This window comes from Lutjanus erythropterus, chromosome 22 (genome assembly GCF_056507025.1).
Source record: "Lutjanus erythropterus isolate fLutEry1 chromosome 22, fLutEry1.hap2, whole genome shotgun sequence".
NCBI classification, from domain to species: Eukaryota; Metazoa; Chordata; class Actinopteri; order Lutjaniformes; family Lutjanidae; genus Lutjanus; species Lutjanus erythropterus.
Window position 1 is genome coordinate 22,124,467 of NC_139338.1, and position 21,347 is coordinate 22,145,813.

Sequence of the window (21,347 nt, forward strand, 5' to 3'; positions counted from 1 at the left end):
AAATGACACAAATACATACAAAGACCATAAAATAAAACTATTAAAAGACAATTACATAAAAATTAAAAGACAAGTACACAAATATAAAAGGTTTCAGGGAAAAAAGTTACATAATATTTCAAAAGTATATAGTTTTTGTTGTTTAAATTTGTGATTTATGTAGGATAAATAGTGCAGTTTAAGGAAAAAAGTGAGATCTTAGTTATTGATTTAGAAAATTTCTGTTTGTGAATAAACTTTGCATGTACAATAACGAAATTAATCAGACATTCAAGAGCACCACCATCTACGAACTGTTTTTTTAAGTGCTTCTGAGGTTCCCCTGGCCACCCTACCCACATCATAAAGCTATGAATTGTGGGTGATTTCCTCTGGCAGAGTCTGCAGAAGCACAGACTCTGACGATTTGACTGACTCCTTGCATAAATGGAGGTGATAAAACAACATGTGGGGTAACAGACACCATTACACGTTTTATCAGTTTACATAAAGAAAAGGTTTTACTATATGAAAGCATTATTTTAGGCTTCCATGGATGCTGCCATTGTTGTGATATCAGACAGCTGCTTCTTCATGAAGTCGTGGTAGAAGTTTTTGCCCCAAGTCGTACTTTATCTACTAGGAGGTCAGAAATTTTCGAGTTCTCTCGAACGCAGCATTCATGTCTGCATTTGTACAAACTGATGAGGGCCAGATGGCTGAAAATGTGTGTAACTTACTGCCAAACATGATCAAGTAAAAGTTGGTTAAATGATATATTCCTGAGCGCGACCCTCTCTTCTCTCCGTGAATGCATGCATCCAGGCTAACGCACCAGATGGTCAGAGCGCAGCGGCGACCCCACAGATAAACTTGTGTTTATAACCCCACACATCCAGGGTCAGCACCATTTTTCTTGTCGTACAGTCGTCGCACCTGAAGGCAAACACGGACGTGAGCTGCAGAAAAGCCTGTTTGTTCTGGCCCTCAGAATGCCATCTGCCTTCACCTTATGTGTTAGTCATGTGAATCACATGCAGACAAGAGTTACAGCTTTTCCACTGAGGCGTCCTTCCAGCTTCATCATCCATGTAAATGAGTTTTATGTTCTGCAGGCTTAGGAGGGGTATCATGCCTTGGTTGCCCATCTGCTGCGAGCAATATTCAATCAAACATATGGCAGCAAATGAGCAAAAATAAAGTCATCCAGTGGTGTGCAGATTAATCACACCTTTGAATGCCACTAGATTATATTTTATGTTTCCTAATCAAGCGGGTAGAGCTGCGGTGTTCGGTTGTAAAATTCCTCCACCCAAGCATGAAGTGCTCTTGTGTGAGATACTTATCCATAGTAAGGGTATTAGATGGTGATATGCTGTTCAAAAAAAAAAAAACCTCCACTGGACATGGGTTTTGTTTCTGTGACAATATCTTGAAAGGTCGTATCACTGCCATAGCTGCATAGTCTAGAATTTTCATTTATTCTTATTTATCCGTTTGGCATTTTATCACTCTGAAGATGTGCTGCCTCGGTTTTTCTCAGCCCGTCAGCACAGCGGCTGTAAAATGCTGCTTCACCACATGCCATTTCCTATAAATTCTTCACAATAAAGGTACCCTAAAAGCTTTAATTATGAAGCAGCAAAATCAGGAAATGTTGAGTTTTCTTCAGCAGTTATGTGACATGACTCCTATCCAGCTAAAAGACATGAAACTGTAAAATAAAGCAAATACCTGAAAGTACAAACAGCAACACAGGCGAGAAACTAAACTTCAAACCACAGAGATTCAGTTAAAAGCTACAAAAGTACTGAGAACTACTAAACTAAAAAAAAAAGACAAAAATGCTATGTGGACATAGGCCCTTAGCCACCAAAAAGTATCAATAGCAGTTTATCATATTTTCTGCCAGGGAAACTGCCCTGATAATCCAACCAACCAAACTCCATGGGCAAAACCAGTAACTTTACCTCGCAGGACACAGGAGTTCCTCATCCTCCGCTGCCTCAGTCTGCTAATTTGTTTGTTATTGTGTGACCTCAGTGAATCCTAACTATGCTTTTAAAACACATAAATCACACAGTAACACAAACAAACTCACAGATCAAGGCAGTTAAAGGCCAGTAACTCCTGTGTTCTGTGAGGTAAAATTACTGATTTCAATTGTGGAGTTTGGTTGGTTTGGAGAGAGTGATGTTTGGTTTATATAACACTGATTTCCCATCGGAAAAGGCTGTTTGAGGGCAAAGTAAAGCGGTGAAAATATTTCAAATATAGAATACACTTAAACTGATATATATATTTTTTGGGTTGACTTTTTTAAAGTGGCTAAAATACTTTCTGTGGCTGATCCTGTCCACAGCAGTACATTGCTTAGTTTCCCAGACAGATAATCTGCCTTCTTTGTGGGGGCATGCCAACTGCCAACTACTGTAGGTAATATACTAACCACTGACATCTACCTCACTTCAGACTATCCTTTTAAAATGGATGACATGAAGGCAGAGCTGCTGACAACTTTCCCCACACTGAAACATCAAATCGCTCTAAAAGTATCAGGATAGAAGTCGGAGTTATGGCTCCCACACGTCCACTGAATATTTTTATGACTCCTGAAATGAAAACAGGAGCGCCGTCCTCGTCTCGTGCTGCCATTTATGATTGCATTTTGTCACTTCAAGTGCTGTTGGGAACAACAACAGGGAATATTTAGCAGAAGAAAAGAGAGCAGAGATACCAGACTTCATTGTTTATTCCAACAGCACAGCGTCGATAAGGAATAGTGGGCTCTTATCAGTGTTACATTGTTAGAATAAACATTTAAAGTTTGATATCTGCAGCCTTGATTTGAATAATTAATTGTTGTTGTGCCCTTTAATCTACTGATTGGGCATGAGTGCTTTAACTCCTTTTACACAGGAGTATTACTGGAATATTATCTGTATTTTTATTTAAGCAGATGCAGCAGTGGAGGCTGAGCCAAGAAAGCAAACCATCCGAAATCCAGAGCACCTACACAGTCTATTATACGCTTTGGCACCAGAACAGGCGAATGTGTGTTTATTGCACATACTCTGTGACAACAAAGAGCAGAAGAGGCTGCGGATGAGAGAGCGTAAAGACGTGGAGAGAGTCTTGACAGCCTTGAATCAGGATGCTCTGAGCGGCCCTCACGTCGCCGCTGATGTTGACTGAGCAACACGTAGCTGTTTGTCTCCTTCTGCCTCCGTCTGCGTTTCATCGTCGTCTGGTTGCTTCAGACTACCTGCAATCAAACGGGCCTTTTAAGTCAGGACTTTGTTCTTCGTCCAATGCAGAATTTGAATTCATTAACCTATAATTAAACTGCATGTAAAGAAAGGTTTGTTGTGAGAGAGAGATGATTCTCTTTATAAGAGAATACATTGATGAGAAACTTGAATCTTGTTAAAATAAAACATTTAATTAACTGATCTTGGATCTTGATTATTTTGCTAATATGATACTCATCAATTCGAGCAGATTCATTACTGAGATCTGGGCCTGCAACATTGCAAAAATTTAGCGGGGGAAGAAGCATGAGTGGACAAATACAGCGTTTAACAAAACTTAGTCTGCAGCACAGTTTTTACACTAAACATCCATCACAGTTTGCAGACTGACTGGTTCAATTTAAGCAATTTATATACTTACCAAGTGGTGCACTCACAGTTTCCTTGTATAATGAGGGATTATAATTGGCATTTTGAATGTAATTACTTTGTTTTATCCTCTAATAAAACGGTAGCTAATCTGGCAAACATTCAGCTTGTGTACACTTGTCTCTTGTCCCATCTGACTTCGTTGCAAAAATGTTTCGGTCGTCTCAGCTCTTAGCAGCTTGGTGTGTATAATGTTATTGGAATTGATAGAAATGATCAAAAACAGTGAAGGTGAGACCCAAGTTGAAGGGAACTGGAAGCTGATAAGGATGCTTAACCAAGCTAGAGCACTTCTCTAAGGAGACCATCCATCTCTTGTTCTAGGACTGGTTTGTTTCTGGTTCATGGGATCCCTCTGTGCTCAGTAAATCAATCAGCAAGTCAGTCAGACAATCGTCCAGGTAGGCAGTCACCTAGTTATCCAATCAGCTGGAGAGTCATTCTGCAATTCAACCAGTTACTGAGTAACTGAACCAGTCCGCCAGTCAAGCTGTCCGCCAGTAGCTGAGAGAAAAGTCCAGCCAAGAGGGCAGGCGCTGCCCAAATCCTGATGATTTCCAGATGAGAGCCCAGACAGGCTGGCCTGAGCCGAGAACACACACAGAGGAAAAAAAAGAGAAAAAGAGCTGGAGAGGATGGATGGAGGGAGGGAGGGAGGGAGGAGGCAACAGAAAAATGAACACATTGAGTAAAGGAATGATCCTGCATGTGAAAGCAGTGCATGTGTAATGCAAACACTCAACGGTCGGAGCATTTTAATCCGCCGTTGTGATGTTCCTTTGTGTTGTGTGAGTAGATCTGTGTGTGAGGATAACCAGCATGATGCAGTGGTGGGCTCCACTCATCGTCTTTTACCTGTCCATCCACCTGGCAGCCACTCAGCACCACAGGAGAGGTAGGTGGATTTAGAGAAGCTGTACAGACTGATCTGCTCCACGCATAGCAGAGAGCTGGCATAATTGTAATATTTTTCACTCAGAGACATTTTTACCCACATATGTAATATTGACAGGCAAACTACCTACATGTGTCTGCTATCATAAACCACTTAAAGGTTTTCAATCGTGAAAAGATTTTGTGTGGAATTAAACCGAATGTGGACGCTGTCCGATGTTATTATGCAATTGTAGCAGTGTGTGGTATGGTTGTAGCATGACTTAAAAAACACAACAGAACAGAATTTCTGTCAAACAAGTGTTTTTACATTGATTTCAAGGATGACCCAGTCAGTTTTCACCATCTGGAAAGTTTGTTTAGTTTGTGTAATGTAACTTGTGTAATGGTGTCCTTCAACCTTCATGGGACACTGTAGGATTTTTGCTTGTGACATTCACATAAGCAGCCAATAGGCTGAGAGACAGCCCTCCTTTGCATAATTTCCCATGGTGCATTGCTGAGAGTTTAAAGGAGCAATATGCAACTTAGCTTTGTAGGCTGCAGGAACACTGCAGGAGCGCAAGACATCCTGAATTGATAATAACAAGCAACACTGAGTCCTACACCATAACTTTATCAGATGTTTATAACTGTCAGTTGTCTGTCAATATAAAGTTAAGACCATTATACTGCAAACAAAAACCCACTCTAAAAGATTAATTATTTTTCATACCTCTTAAACAGACACTCACTCATTCTGGCCGTAGCGAGTATTTCTAACTTAGCATGTTCTCTTCATAAACTAAAAAAAACAACCTTTCCCAACCTATAATCTTTTATTGAGATGATCTGCTTCTTTAAAAAAAAAAAAAAAGTTGATCTTTGATGTTTAGAAACAAAAAAAATGTGTTTCAAAAATTAAAAAAAAAAAACTGCAAATATTAAATTTTCAAGCACCCAAATAATAATCAATCAGCTTCACAGCTCATTGTTAACAGTGTTTGAAGTAAAGAATTTTGGGAGGTTTCTAAAACTTATAAAAATTATTCAAGTTTATCTAAAGAAAGGAAAAACTATCAGCGGAAGATTACAGGCTGGCAAAACTTTCTCAACTTTTTTTTTTTTAAAAGTGCAATTTAATACTTGAAAATCCCCCTGGATCTTACTTTGTACTAAACCGGTTTTCCAGCCAGCGTTCCCTCCAGAGTGAATGACTCCTGTTCAGATTTTTCAGGGATGTTTAGTTCTACTACACTGAAAATATTTGTATTCTCATTTCAAACATACAAGCATACTAACGATGGAAATAAACATTCACAGCCTTGGTTTGCTTCTGTGTGTGTGAAAGAATGTGTTGATCTTCTGGAGATATCAGTATCATTGCAACATGCAGGACATCAAAACATCATTTTCCAGTGAAAAGTGACTGGCCTGTTGTTACTGGATCCACTCACTGAGGAAATTCCTTTCTCCAGACTCACATTACTGAGAATCTTTGGATAAGTCACATGATGCTAAAACCTGCCGCAGGAAAGAAAAATACTGTGACTGATAACAAGTCTGTTGTTTGGTATTTTAAAATTCATTTAAAACATATTGTATGTCCAGAATGTCCCTTTAAAGTTGTTCTCTTTCAAACAGGACGTGGACATAATATGTGCATAAATACAACAGTGATACATTACAACCAGGGCTGTAGGAGTAAACATCGATTGATGGAGTTGATCTGGAAATCGCCTCAGTTGAAAGAAGTGGATAAAGTGAGTTTGCTTGGGTTTTCCCCCTCTAAGATTATACAGATCCAGCAGACACAGAGCAACATTAGCATGTTAACACTTTTGATTTTTGAGAAGTCCAATATTTGCCCTCCTTCTCTCTACCTCCTGCCCTCCTGAGGGAAATGTCTGCCTCTTTAGCTGCTAAATGCCCCAGTGTTGCCACCGGCTAAATGCTAACAATGTTTGCCATTTGGTGCCAGGATAGGCAGCAGATTTATCAGTGGACTTGTGTGTCTGCTGATGGGAGCAGTGAGACAAAACCAAAACCGAAAAGTTCCTTCTAGCAAAACCAAAACAATGAGCTGAAAGAAGCTAAAATGCTCCACAGAGCTGAGGGGAACCACAAAGTCTGATGATCATTTTTTAGCGGTTTTATTGCTACACAGCAGTGATGCTTCTTCATTAAAAGTAGAAATACCATCGTCTAAAAGTACTCTGTTACAAGTAAAAGTCCCAAATTTAAAATGAATCGAAATCAAAACACATTTGCTGCAAAATCTAAAAGTATTAAAAGTAGAGTATTTTATTTTTCCTGTTTTGATCACTAAGAAATGCATGTAAGAGCATTTTAATGTTGTAGTTTGTCAGATTACTGGTACATCACATCATACACACTTATGTTTTCTTTTGTTTTTATGAAATATAAATGGAAAATAAATGTAGTAGAGTAAAACATACGTTTACATGTAGTGGAGAAGAAGTATAAAGTAGCATAAATTGGAAATACTCAAGTAAAGTTTGGCAAAATTGTAGTTATTGTAAAGGGGCAGTTCACCCCAAAATCAAAAGTACATATTTTTCAAGTTTTGGAAACATAAAACATAGAAATATCAGCCTTTTAAAAATCTTTAAATGGTAACAGCTTTTCAGTCCAGAAATTTGCTTTAGAGGACGGATAATAAGAGAGGAATCTGGTGTTATTTTGTAAAAGAGGGACAATTTTACTGAGGACAGTTTTATCAGAGCATTTGTTTTATTATTTAGGGAGATAAACAGCAAAAGAAGTGTGGGTGTTGAAGGACTGAGCACATCTAGAGCACAGTGATCCACCTTGGGTCATTGTGAAGGTCAGTGTGGTGTCAGTGTCATCTCCCATCATCTCCAGTGTCCCCAGTATTCTAATATCCACAGTGTCAAATCTGATCTTCCCTGGTGATACTGAGTGACTTTACTGCAGCTTAGCCTTTGTCTCACAGCGGGATGATTGATGGTGGAGTCTGTGTTTACATTGTAAATAGCAGATTTTGTATCTGAGCTGCTAGAAAAGTGACACGTGTGGATTTTCACATCGTCTGGAGGTGAACTGAGATGCTAAGCAGAGGACAAGCCATTGCGGCGAAGATTTCATTCCCTCGCGTGTCCTTTTCACCCTCTTTTACAGTAAGCCGGAGGCATCCTGACGTCCATTTTGTTTTTGTTTTTGTTTGTTTCTCCCTCGCTCGCTCCCCCATCAAGACATCCCTCCAGCCAGGAATACCATTTAGCCCTGCTAATTAATGGATCTTTGTTGTTCCCTCATCTCCTTGCAAGCAGTTAGCGAGAGATTACAAGTTGCCTGCCTGCGCATAATGAGTTTGGGGGGGGGGGGGGGGGGCTTCCCATCCAAACGCTGACTGTGTGGAGAGCTGGATTGAGGAGGAGGAAGCACGAGGGATGAAGAGGCTTAGATGATGTAAGGAGGGGCATCGACATCAGATATTCAACCTGAGAGAATAATCCAGTGCCTCTTAAACATACTGGATGCTCTTAAATCCTTCCCATTTCTTTTGTTCATCTTGTTGCCTTTTCACTGTCTATTAAGTGTAACTGCACTTTTTGTGGGCGATAGACTCACAGCCAGTTACAGACTCTCTTTACACTCGTATTTTGAGTGTAATTAATTTGCCAGAAAGGACACAAAACACACACTAAACAAAGTTAAAGGTGAATTTGACTTATTGCATTTTTCCCCAAAATTTTTTATGGATATTGTGATAATGCCATCATGAAATTCTTTTCACTTGAATCCAAATACGTTAACGGGAAAGCTTATTTTTGCATCCTGAACATATGACTTTGGTTGTGCTTAATTTACTACACATTACTGAAAAGTTATGTTCAAAAAAACTCATAAAACTAAAGATAGCAAGAGATGAAAAGTACAGTATGAAGATGTGGAAATATAATTCACAAGTAATTATCTGCCTTATATTAATGTTTGTTGCTTAAAAAGAACAACATTTGACCGATTTAATGTGGTATAAATGTGCTGTATAAGCCACGCCCACTGCTGGCCTTCCATCCAAATACAGATACAGATAATTTTGTTGCTTGAACAGATACAGATACAGATAATGACATCTCTGTGCACCTTAACTACCCCTGCCATTTTGTTCTCAGGACTGCAGCCGACACCTGGACAAGATCTTTCCAAGCTAGTTTATTCAGAGATGTGTTTGTGGCGTTAACTCCCACACGAGCTTCTTCCATTTTGGAAATTTTGGGTTCTCCACTCAATCAAACATCAGAAATGCGAAGACAGATTTCGTGATGTGAAAAATGTTTGCAGATAGACGCGCCGGTGTGCGGCTCCACACATCAACTGACTCTGCTCTTTGCCTTGGCGCCTCGGCTTTTCCCTTTCCTTGTCATCACCTGACTTCCACACCCAGCTCCACACCTGTTCTCAATCCTCTAATCAGCTCCTCGGTAACCCTCTCCCTCGGTTCCCAGCCCGTCTAGCTGCCCGTTTGTCTACCTTACCATTTTCCTTCTGTTTCTCACCAGGCTGCAGTTGAACTCTGATTAAACTTTGATTTTAGCATTTGTGTTTGCCACCAAGTCATGCATTTGAATCCTCTGCAACTGGGTTGTCTATCTGTTTTACTTAGCTATTACAAACCATTACAAACGTGCAACATTAAATTCCAAGCAGGGATTTTTTTTTTATTTGTAGCTTTAAATCTTAGACACATTTTCTCTTTCTGTGCATACAGCAGTGCTGCTCCCACCAGCTGTAACATTTTTATTCCAAACTGCTGTTTCTGCTGTTGGAAACATAAAACACACTCTTTCCTTCGTGCCAGAGGACGATTGCGTTGCGGCAAACAATAGCAGAGAGTAGTAGACAACTTTTATGTACATCGCAGATTATTAATTTTAAATGTAAATCAGCGTTGGGTTGGGCTCTGAGCTGTCATTTCCCCGCAGCTCCACCATCCTTCAGTAACATAACCCTTGTTCTAATGAGCACACGTTCCCCTGGGTGTTGTTTTGTTTACATTGACAATGCCCCGCTGAAGCTGGAGTGTCTCTTCAGTATCTAATATGACTGCACAGACATTCCTCCTCGATGCTGATAGTGCATTTGGGAGTCACTCACTCGATGAGGAGTGTATATCTCCTTCAAGCTGCGATGCACTTACAGCTGCACGTCAGTGTCTGATCGAGGGAGATGATTCGAGTGCTATTGGTGTTTGGGGAGGTCAGAACAACTTAAGGAAATAATTTACACTTTAACATCAGGGCTGCAAGTAACGACTGTTTCCGTTGATTAATCTGCCTATTATTTTCTCAATTATTTGATTAATTGTTGAGTCTATAAAAAGTCAAAAAGAGCCCAGAGTTACTTATTTAAATTACTTCTTTTGTCCAATCAATCGTCCAAAGTCCAAAGACACCTCATTTACTATTATAAGTGATTAAGAGGCTGCAACCAAACAACATCTGACATTTTTTGCTTAAAGAAATGAATGAAAATAAGAATCAATTGATAATCATTAGTTAGTGACCAATTTTCTTCAATTGGCTAATCCATTAATCAATGAATCATTGCAGCTTTACTTAAATTATATAATTTGTAAGACTGATTCTGATTTTTTATGCTCAATCCTCCCAAATCAGGTCTTTAAACAACCTGTATGGAGATAAAATTTTATTTTAACACTTACAGTTTGACATTTAAATGATGAAGCTGGAGCCAGGAGGCAGTTAGCATAGCTTAGCATAAATGCTGACCCACAGAGCAAAACATGTCACTCTCTTCAATGAAGGAACCGTGATTATATTTTTTCAGTTTGAGTGTGCATTCAGGTGCGTTGGGTTGTGTTCGTCCCAGTGACCGTCTTTGTTCGCTGGGTTGCTGCTGAGCCTGGTTTTGTTGCACGCAAGCAGCAGCTAACAGCTACGATTAGCTTCCTTAGCAACATGATTTGTCCATCAGGAGAGCTCTGTAATAAAATGAGCGAGAATTGAAGCAGAGCACATCAGAGAGGAACCAGAAAATATTTGCTCCACAAAATATGATCCAGCTTCACCCCAAAATCAGTAAATAAAGTTATGAAATTGTTCTTTTGTGCAGTGAGGCACCCAGAAACATTCCTGTCGGCTCCGGTGAGCGGATTTATGTTTTCCATGCTCCGCTGCATCACAAGTGAGAAAGTGTTCCATTGGATGCAAATTTAGTGCACACCCTTGAGTGCAGAGTCACCAACCGTTTCAAATACTTCTCCAGAAAAAGACAAACTCTTAAATACCATTTAAAAATACCCCAGAATATCAACAAAATTACCTTTTTTGTCGAGGTAGAGCTGGATACTGGCAAACAGGTCACAGATCCATCAATATATATGATAAAAAAAACACTTAAACATCGACGTTCATGGGATCTTCATCTGTAAAGGCTTAAAATATCACAGAGAGGTGTTACCTGATCTATTTTATATCACTGAAGAAAACATGGAAGTCTCTTAAACGTGTGTTAACCACAGACCTTATTTCAGGCATCTAACCAAGAACCCACTGACTTCAAGACGATCGAGCGCTCATTTCTAAAATCCTGGCCGTGCTCCCGGAGGTTGGGGCAGATTTGAGAGGTGAAAGGTTTGAGATAATATGCTGAGGATTACACAGCTGTACCAAATTTGTGGGTTTTACTGTTCTCACACTGCAACACAGAGCTGCAGATTTTCTTTACGTTCTGAATTGTGGCTGGATTATGAAAACAAAGCTGGAGCTGCGACTGGCAGTCACCCAAGCAGGAGGCAGGTACACGTGGAGATCAGCCAGTGCGTGTGGTTTTGGCCGGCTTAACAAATGCTATAAAGCTAAATGCATCTGGTCGGCGAGGCTGCGGGCAGCGGGGCTGATCATTACTGCAGGGTTGGCGAGACGGCGAGCCGTAGACGCCGCTGTAGGGCAGGAGGACGATTGGATCCGAATTCAGATGAAGGCCAGTGTTTATACTGTACACCTCATTAAGATCCGTGTGTTGACTCAACCACTAAGACAAGAACTGGATGGAAACAGTCTGAAACTGTGGGAAGAGACACTGAGCTGTCTGGAGAAACTCACAGGAAGGTTTAACTTACTTCATTATGCTGTGAATCCCCTCTCGGCTCTACACTCTTACAAATAAAGGTTCTAACTAGAACCATAAAGGGTACTACGGCTTGTCCCCACAGGAAAACTCTTTTTGGTTCCTGTTACAACCTTTTTATAAAGTTTCCACTCAGAACTCTTCAAGAGAGTTCTATATAGAGCCCAACATACTGGGTTATACCCAGAACTATCTGTGAAAGGTTCCACCCAGAACCTACTATGAGAGATTCTACAGAGAACCATTCCAGAACCCACTCTGGATGTTCTATGCAGAACCTTTCCACCTTCTATGGGTGCCAACAAGAACCCATCCAGAGGGTTCTACCAGGAACCCTTCTATATTCCAAGGGTTTCATCTAGAACCCGTTGAGGGGGTTCTACAGACAACCTTTTTGTATTCCAATGGTTTTATCTAGAACACACTTAGGGAGTTCTACTGAGAACAGTTTCATATTCCAAGGGTTTTATTTACAACCCACTCAGGGGATTCTACTGAAGAACCTTCTATATTCAGAGGGTGTCATCTAGAACCCACCTGATGGGTTCTATAAAGAACGTTTCATTTTCCAAGGGTTTTATCTAAAACCCACTCAGGGCGTTTTATCAACCCTTCATTCCAAGGTTTCATCAAGAACTCACCCAGGGGGTTCTATCAACCTTTTATAATTTAAGGGTCTTATCTAGAACACACTCAGGAGGTTCTACCAAGGCCCCTTTTATATTATGGTCCAAAAAAAAAAAAAACCCTTGACCAACCCTTAATGAAAGAGTTCTTGAAGAACTCTGCTTTCATAAAAAGGGTTCTTTGAATGAAAGGAGTTTGAGTCTTACAAAGAACACTCGACAAACCCTTTCTTCAAATAAGGGTTCTTCAGAAGCATATGTTTCTGGGTAGAACCTCAGGAAGAACCCTTTTGGAAGCTGTATTTCTAAAAGTGTAATGAACTTTACTTTCCTCTTCAGTCTCCTGAAGTGTCTTTAAATTGGACTTGGAGTCCCAACCGATACAGGGAGTTCTAGTATCAAAACATTTAAAGAGTCCAGGCAGCAAAATATTCATATTATAAACAGTATGGAGGGGGAACGTGTGGATCAGGTTACTGTGCATCCTCGTTTGACCCCTCTGCTGTCTTTTCTCATCCTTTTAATTCCAGCCTTGTTTACTCTTCACCTCCTAAACACTTTCCGTATCCAGTGGGAATATCTGCTCTCTATCATACGGGACTGTCGAGCAAATATGAGAACACAAATATACAGTAGGGTTATAAGATCAGGATGGTTCATAAATCATTCCTCAAACACAGATATGTCCTTGTGATCTCATTAAAAATGTAGAGAATTTAGCTTTTAACTTGCACTTGCACTTTACGCCAGTGACCTGAAAGAGGAGTGAAGAAAAGTTAAAAAAAAACAAACTTAGGTTGTTTACAGTAATTTTAAGAAAGTATTTCCTTGGCGAGTATTTCAGTTATTGATTATATAAGAAGAATGATGTTATAAGTAGTCAAATCCTTTCAGTAAAAGTAACAGTATTGCAAAAGTTAATGTTTAATAACATGATTTAAATGAAATGTAAGTTACCGCAAACTTGAGGTATGATGCTGATGAAACCACAATACTATATTTATCACAATATTTTAAAAAGTAAAATGACGACCTTTACTTAATAATAAATCTGATGTGTACAGCATTTTTGTTTGTATGAAATTTGCTTTTCCTTTTAACTGAAAGTGCTGCTGCTTTCCTTCTGCAAATAAATAAAATAAAAGCATCAAGGCATAAAATGTTCAGGGGCGTAAAAGTGTCATAAATTGTCTTTGGCGATTCATGCTTGAAATACAAATGTATATCAAAAACAATGCAGCGGTTAGCAGCAGCCCATTTGTGAAATAAAAATAATAAAACAGAACAACAGATATCGTCACAGTGGTAAGATTCTGCGACGCGATACGGCGACATTTGATGTATTGTTACATCCCTATAAGATGAAAAGAAAGAAAAGAAAAGATCCGCACACTAAAGGAAATTTATTTATTTATCTTCCTCAGACTGAGGCGGTCTGAGGAAGGCCAATAAATTTTTCAAAAGGGAGTTCTTTTGGTGTGTGGATCTTTTCTTTTCTCTTTATGTTTTGATATTTTATGATCCACTGGGCTTCAGGGATGTGCGTGTCTTTTTCATAATGTTTTTTACATCCCTATAAGGCACATAAATCTTTGTACTGTGGTTACCCTCACCTCTACAGAACATTTTAGCATCTTTAAGCATTGTTTTGGTTTTGCAGACCACAAATGGGGTCAGTCTTTCCCTGCTCAACAACTTTGTCTCCGAACACAGCAAAAAAGTTCTTACAAACCGACTGTACGCTAGCTGCTGGAGTATTAACTAGCTAAAGGGCCAGATATTTTCAGGCGGTGGAGGCCAAAACAGAGCTAAAACAGGCAACTCTCTCACCACAACAACCTCATATGGTTGTTTGGTTATAACTTTTGGAAATGTGGCATATTTTAATGCATCAAATTATTCATTTAAAGCTAAACTCTATGCATCATATTCTTATTATTGATCAGATAACTGCTTGGAACTAGACACCATTATATAAACGCAGTGAACTGATACTTCTGAGTGCTTGAGTAAAGGAACTTAGTTACTTTTTATCACTGGATAAGAGGTGTGTGACCATGTGGAACTGCCTCTGGTTATCACCTCCGGTAAAATTTGGATTTCCTGTTTTTTTTTTTATCATCGAGATGTGGCAGCAGTTTCCAGCAGCTGAGAGTGAGAGGGTTTCATTCCAGCCCTATCAGGACACCTCAGATTACGGGGTCCCTGCTCCGCCACACATATGGACCCACGCTTTGAAATCTGACCAGATGAGGTCAGCAACACCTGCCCCTCTGTGGTATCTCACCTCTGGATGCGCCGACCGCTTACACTTGTAAATATAGGAGCATCTGCGGCTCGGGTCGAAGACCAATTACCCTCCGCACGGCGGGACTCAGATTCTATCACGCCTGCATAATATTTGAGCTGTAATATATCTGTGTTTACTCGACCTCTGGCCCACCCACATGTGTGGCACGTAGGATAACGTGGTGCCTAATTTCTTGAGTACGAGGGCGACCCTCTTAATCCAATTTCCTCCTCTCATGTGTTCTAGCTCTGTATCCAGCTGCACACAGGATAAAACGTGGGACATATTCGCTGCTCGACCCCACGTTCCAGCGTTCGGTGGAGGATGTCAACCTGCTGTTTGAGGTCAGTTTCGATCCTGTGGGTTTTTAAGAAGCGCCGAAAGAGTTCACCGCTCAGTGGTTCATTACTGGAATTTAAATAGGTTGAGAATGTGCAAAAGATCTGTCCAAGTCACACATTTGTGCTCCATCTTCCACTGCAGAGAGATTGAAAACATGAAGACACTGTGTACTGTTGTTGCCCTGCTGATCATGAGCAGAAATGTGAAGCATGTGTTTACCCAAAGCTTTTTTTGGACACTGGGGAAAGAAATGTTTATTAAAATCTTATGATGTCTTCAGTTCACCACATAAAGAGGTTAGAAAAATGTGTTAGTAGACTGGTGTATAAGACTTTTCTCGGCAAGGCAGAAACTAACTTGCAAGTTAGCTATTTAGTTAGTTAGTAGTGTGGAGGTCACCTGTTCTTTGGCGTCATTTCCCTTTTCCCTGTTCCTTTTAGCTGTTGAAATATCTCTTGTTTGGATGGTTATTCATATCACCCGTGATGCAGGATGTTGAGTCTGTCTGCTAAATAATAATTAAAAGCAGCTTGATGCAGTCCCCTCTTTGCCAATCGTGGCGTGACGGCGCCCTTTCTTTCAGGCTGAAGAGAAAATTCGAGAATTGCACAGTCAGGGCATTCTGATCGTTTCTCAGTGCACCGCAGACCTCATTTTAGCAGATATCACCAGCTTGATCTTTAGGCCCTTTGAGACTTCTTTGCCGTCTGTTGCTTTTCTGATCGAGTGATGATTCTGCACGCTCTGGAATCTAGTTTGAGTTAATTAAGTAATATCGCATGAGTGGCAGTGCTTTGCCATCATTATTAGCATGAAAGTGATTGCGGTCAGTCCATAAGCATCACTGAGGTGCTAATAATGACAGTAAAGCTCACCCTCAGGTGTAATATTGCGATTATACAGCGGTGTTATTTCTGTTTCCCTGGAACCACACAGAGTCTGACTAATAACTGAAAAATATCAGTGGGACTTCTATCTAATGACACCTAGTTTATTACTATAACAAGTAGGTCAACACTCAGTCATGACGTAACAACAGAGACTGTTTCTAATTCAGTCTGATGAGTCACTCAGCTAACTAGAACTAATGTTAATGGTTTCTAGAGAAAACTGTGTAAATACCACACATACAGACACTAAACTGCTTTGTAAGTGCAGTCTCGTAGCACGTAGCTATTCAGGTCTTGTCATTCAAGAAAGTTTTAACCCCACAGCAAAAACACACACGCAGAACGGGCTCCGATATACTGTGACAACAAACCTAACGTTGGCTGAGCTAATGTTAAAATATAACATTCCCCCTCAAAAAAGCAGATACTGGCAACAAACCCACTACTCTCGTTATTTATTTGGCTTCAAATGAGTCTTACTGTTCACACAGTTTCTGTTCGCTGGCTTTCAATATTACAACATCAGTCCAACATTGCTTCAGCCTGTGGTAGCGGCCATATTAGCCATGCAACATGCTAACACAGAGTTCCACAAGTTAACCTACAAAATAAACACTGTAGTACTGTAGATAGTTCCTGAGTATTTTTGCTTGTTGGACCCATGTCTCCCAGATCCTGCTCGCTGGAATGCAGATCCAAGGTGCAGAGCACACCATGCTGATCCCAGATGCGGAGCTGGCCTCCCTGAGGACCGTCAAGAAGCTGGAGGTCATCTGTGACGACGTCCTGCCCAAGAAGCTCACCGACGTTCGCCGCCTGATAGCGGAGCTCGGCCGGTGGCGGTGGCAGCCTCTGAGCCGGCAGGACTTTGAGAGGACGGTGCTGACCCTGGTGTACGCCACTCAGACGCTGGGTCGAGTCAGCACGCTGCAGCAGAGGGAGGCGTGGATGGACGCCGTGATACAGCTGTTCAGAGCCGTTCACAAGGACCTCAGACCCTCTTGATGTGTCGGTGTCCCCCAATTCATAACCTGCAACTCCCTAATTGTTAAAGCATATTAATTTTGCAGTTAATATGCAAGAATGTGAAAAATTACCTCAATCAGTTAACTCGAGGTCAGCTAACTCTTTCCAGAGCTTTGAATCACATCTCATAATTCTGATATAGCTCTATAGTTGTAAAAGGCTGCAAAGTGTATTATAGAAAGAATTACATCACAATGTTTAAGCCTCCTGCTCCTCTTCAGGAGGATCACGCCGTTTCTCCTTGACCTGTTAACACATCTGTCAAAGGTGCGTCTCGTGATGCTGCATACTGCTGTTCTCTTCTCACCACTATCATTAACAGCATAATCCTTGAATACAAATTTTACTATTCTTGGACTAACATTAACCTCCTTCATGATACATGCCTCACGGCTCGTCCTCTGCTGTTCTGCCTAGAAAAATGCAAATGCAAATGCAAAAAAACAGTTAAGTCCTTTGAAGTAATTTGTCTCAAGTGCAATTAAAGTGTCAAGTCATGAATACCAAGTCTAAGTCGAGTCTTTTATCGTTGTTAGTCGAGCAAGTCTGTGTAAAGGATTTTGAGTTTGTCTTCTAAACTCATTATTCCTGTTAGAAAACATGTGAACACACTGTTGTTCATGATTTCTGTATTCAGGATTTTTTGGGCAGACCTGGAGTATGGCTCGATGATGCGTTTGCATATAGTTAATTTCTGAGGACGTGCACAACCATTGCTCAAAATGGATGAAGGACACAAGGCAGACACGAATGGATGCGTATGTAAGCAGGTGGCTAAAAGCAAATGTATCTGCAGCCTAACTCTACGACTCACTCAGCCAACAGTTCCTGCTCACTTCGGTTCTGATGACCCGACACTGAAGAAAAAAAATACCATCCTGTTGCAGACCGAGAAGAACAAGCTGATTTTTGGATGGTTTGATAGCCGTCCTCAGGTCATGGTGGTGTTTGACACTTGAGACTACAGAGCGGACACTTTTTCTCATTTTTTTGAGACCTAATTTTAGCGTTTTTTTTTAATCATTCAGATGTGGCTGGATGGTAAGTAACACATGTTGTTGCTTTACACAGACTTTAAAGGTATGATATGCAACATTTTCTCGTCACTTATGACCCACTGGAAATGTGCGGTGGTGTCTGTATCTGCAGAGATCATGCCCTCTGCCTTTATCGCCTTATTTTCTCATTATTTTGCTGTGCTCGGACAGTGTCTGAAGTCTTGCTAGCTTACCAGGATTGTTTGTAGCTTAGCTTTACGAACAGCTCGGACAAATCCCACTGATTCTGCGTTCAAGTCAAGTCATGTGACTTGAGCCTCCTCCAATCTCTTTTATTCTGCTATAATAAAAGTCTGTAAATCTTAAAGACTGGCCCGCCCTGATTTGATTTCTTTATGAATTTTATTTGTTCTCCCAGTTGTGTGTGCAGCTGTTTTTCATTCTCTTCTGATTTTAAGTGCAGTTCATTATGTTTGAGCCTAATCTTCTGTTCATTCATTGTATGAAAATGAAATAAAACCAGTGTCTGCAATATATTTGCTCAAAAGAATGGCCTCATCAATCAAGTGTGTCCCAGAGACCTTTAATAAACTTGCAGACTTAACTTGGGCACTGTAGCACTTACAGGAAATACCTACTCTGCAGTGGACCAATAGTTTGCATCCTGATTTCTGCTCGGTTTGACCTTTGACTCACTTTCAATCAAATATAAACTGTACATTTAGTTTGGCAGCTCCATGCAGATTCACCTCCGTCACCTTGAGCTGCCTGCGGACACGTTTGATTTCATCAAACTACTTTAGGCGGCATCAGATGCTCCGCTCCGTCTAGAAAAGATTGCTCAGCTCATTTGATTCGTCAGTAAAAGCCCTTTGAGCGAAAACCACAGATTTGTACTTAAGAGTCTGTGTACATCAATACCCCTGATTGCTCATTTAGGCAAACTGTAAAATGTTTGATAGATGTTTGCTTCAAAGCTACCCATTTCCCCACTCACTTTGGGAAATAGGTACTTGCCGTAATAGGCTTTTCGTGCAGTTCACTCATCTTGGAGAGGATAGAAAGTATATATCTGTTTGTGCTGTTTTCCCTCCTTGACTCAATTGGTTTTACATTTGCTTACATTTTTGGTTCAATGCGAGCTTTTATCCGGTCTTGTAAATGCTTGTCGCCCGATGTTTGTCATTTCCTGCATGTTCTCCAGATAGCATTTAATTTCTGAAAATGTATACGATGACGACAGGATTTTTTTTTTCTTTAACGCAGGATTTTCAGTCTCTTTCTCAGCACGTCGGCATTCATCCGATGCCCGAGCGACTGGCGCTGACTCTGGAGGGCTGATTGACGAGCGGGGGGGTGAAGACTCCAGTGATGGAATTTCCTTCCAAGGCGGAGGATCAGCCTTTCGCTCCCTGCGCCGCTCTAACGATGATGATGATGAGGTTTGGGATGTTTCTGGCCACCACTTGACAGAGCGTAAAGGAGCCTGGATATTGAAGAAAACGGCGCAGCTCAGGATTTCATTCCACAAGTATCGAGTCTGACAGCAGAGTTTCATTAAGACCTCTGTGTTCCATGTATTATATGACATTTCCCAGATTGCAAGGCCTGATAGTTTCATGCAGTCGATTGTGTTTGTGCATGTGTGTGTGACTGCCTGTTTGATCCACTGTCCGCAGCTAATCTCCAATACTGCTGGATCCATTAGCCTAAGATTCTCATTTATGTTGGTATTTTAAGGACTTATTGTGGATGCAGTGACTCACATTTTTTTTAAAAACTGGAAAAACTTATTTTATTGACTGCTGTGTGTTATACCAGCAAAACTGCAACAAAAACAAGGCTTACTTTGTCTGTTGCAGGCCACATTTTGGCCTTTGCCATGGCTTAAAAATGAAAAGTTCAAGTTCATATTAATTCTTTATTGTTTTTTGTAAATATACACTCATTCTGAATTTCAGACCTGCAACACATTCCAAAAAAGTTGGGAGAGGAGCACTGTGATGCATCACCATTTCTTTTAATAACACTCTGTCAGCATTTGGGAACCAAAAACCAAGTTTTTGAAAGTGAAATTATTTCCCATTCTTGCTTGAATACGACTTCAGGTGGTCAACAGTTGTTTGTCTCCCTTGTATCATTTTTTGCTTCATATCGCACCACGCATTTTCAGTGAGGGACAGGTCTGGACTGAAGGCTGGTCAGTCCAGACCTGAACTCTTTCACATCAAAGCCACACTGTTGTAACATGCGCAGAATGTGTATTGGGATCGTCTCGTGCTGAAACGCAGGGATGTTGTCTGGATGGCAGCATATGATGTTCCAAAGTTAGCCACGATGCCACATTCACACTTTTTGTCACTCCTTTTCAGAGAAGTTCTGGCCCAGAGAAGTCGACTACATTTCTGGATGATATTTTTGCTTTGAGCTTCTTCTCCACTCTGTCTGCGTAGTTTCCACATTAGATCATTCAAAGGCCGCTGCTAAACAAATGTGAGAGACGTAGGATTCACCAAGATATTGACTGTAGCTTGTGTAATACTTGGACTTTAATGGAATTGAACATGATGGCGGTTACTTTTTGAAATTAAATTCAGTTGCTGGGGGCGATCTAATCAGCTCTGTTCCAAAACATTAACCTTCTGAAGAGCCACGAGTTTCACAGGGACATTTCTTTAAAAAAAAATCAGATTTCTTTACCAGTTATATTGTTCTAAAATCCCCCTTTTCCTTGTAATGTTCTAAATAAATAATAATATTTAAATTGAGAAGTTATGGACTTCTTGCTGTTTATTGTTTCTTTAGTAAGTTTACCATTACACTGTGCATCCTGAAGAAAACTGAGACTATCCAAAAACACTTTATTGAAAACTGGATGTATCTAGATAAGAAAATGTACACTACACAATGCAAAAAACTGTATTCAGAGTTTTTCAGTTATCAGCGGGTTGCATCTGGCAGTCGTGGTGACATTGCACTAGGTGCTTTACCATCTGTTGCCTGGCAGAAATCTGCACCCTTCTGAGTGCACTCCTCTCATAAAGCAAAAAAAGAAATGTCCTCAAATCCTCCAAACAAGAAGTTTCAGTATCTTGTCCTTGCAACCCGAGTTGTACTTTGCAAACATCTGCAGGATTGTCAAATGTATAAAGATCAATAATTAGGGAGGACTTGTGCAAGATTTTCAAAGCCAGATGCTCGGTTTTGTTCTGTAACTTCACAGAATATAAAAGAATATTGAAGATATTTCCCTGATATTGAATAGAGGCACCTTAATCGTCTCAAAGTTTTAAAATTACTGACTGCACTGCTCCTCTTTATCTCCGTCTCCTCCTCTGTGATTATGGATCAGATTTAATGAGAAAGATGAGGCTCTTACCTGAGTTATTGACTTATCAGTATACCTCGTGAAAAATGAGCCTGTAATATTTCATCCATTAAGTGTACATTATCCCTAAATGTCATGACTAACCCCCGGCAGCATGATGCATGTCGAGAGAGCGGCA

At 40.4% G+C, this 21,347-nt stretch overlaps 1 protein-coding gene across 1 annotated transcript; it reads left to right on the plus strand.

Annotated features, from left to right (window-relative positions):
- The first annotated feature begins 4,347 nt into the window (after positions 1-4,347).
- fam180a (family with sequence similarity 180 member A) lies at positions 4,348-16,837 on the plus strand. The gene is made up of 3 exons (XM_084711043.1): positions 4,348-4,554; positions 14,832-14,929; positions 16,490-16,837. The coding sequence occupies exons 1-3, from the start codon at positions 4,479-4,481 to the stop codon at positions 16,820-16,822; spliced, it is 507 nt and encodes a 168-aa protein (XP_084567169.1). The 5' UTR covers positions 4,348-4,478; the 3' UTR covers positions 16,823-16,837.
- Positions 16,838-21,347: the final 4,510 nt, after the last annotated feature.

What these genes read in the sequence shown, in the direction of transcription:
- fam180a (XM_084711043.1), top strand. Translation starts at nt 4,479, where the DNA reads ATGATGCAGTGGTGGGCTCCACTCATCGTCTTTTACCTGTCCATCCAC. An exon ending in CACTCAGCACCACAGGAGAG is followed by an intron (nt 4,555 to 14,831) that starts GTAGGTGGATTT and finishes CATGTGTTCTAG; the next exon opens with CTCTGTATCCAGCTGCACAC. An exon ending in ATGTCAACCTGCTGTTTGAG is followed by an intron (nt 14,930 to 16,489) that starts GTCAGTTTCGAT and finishes CATGTCTCCCAG; the next exon opens with ATCCTGCTCGCTGGAATGCA.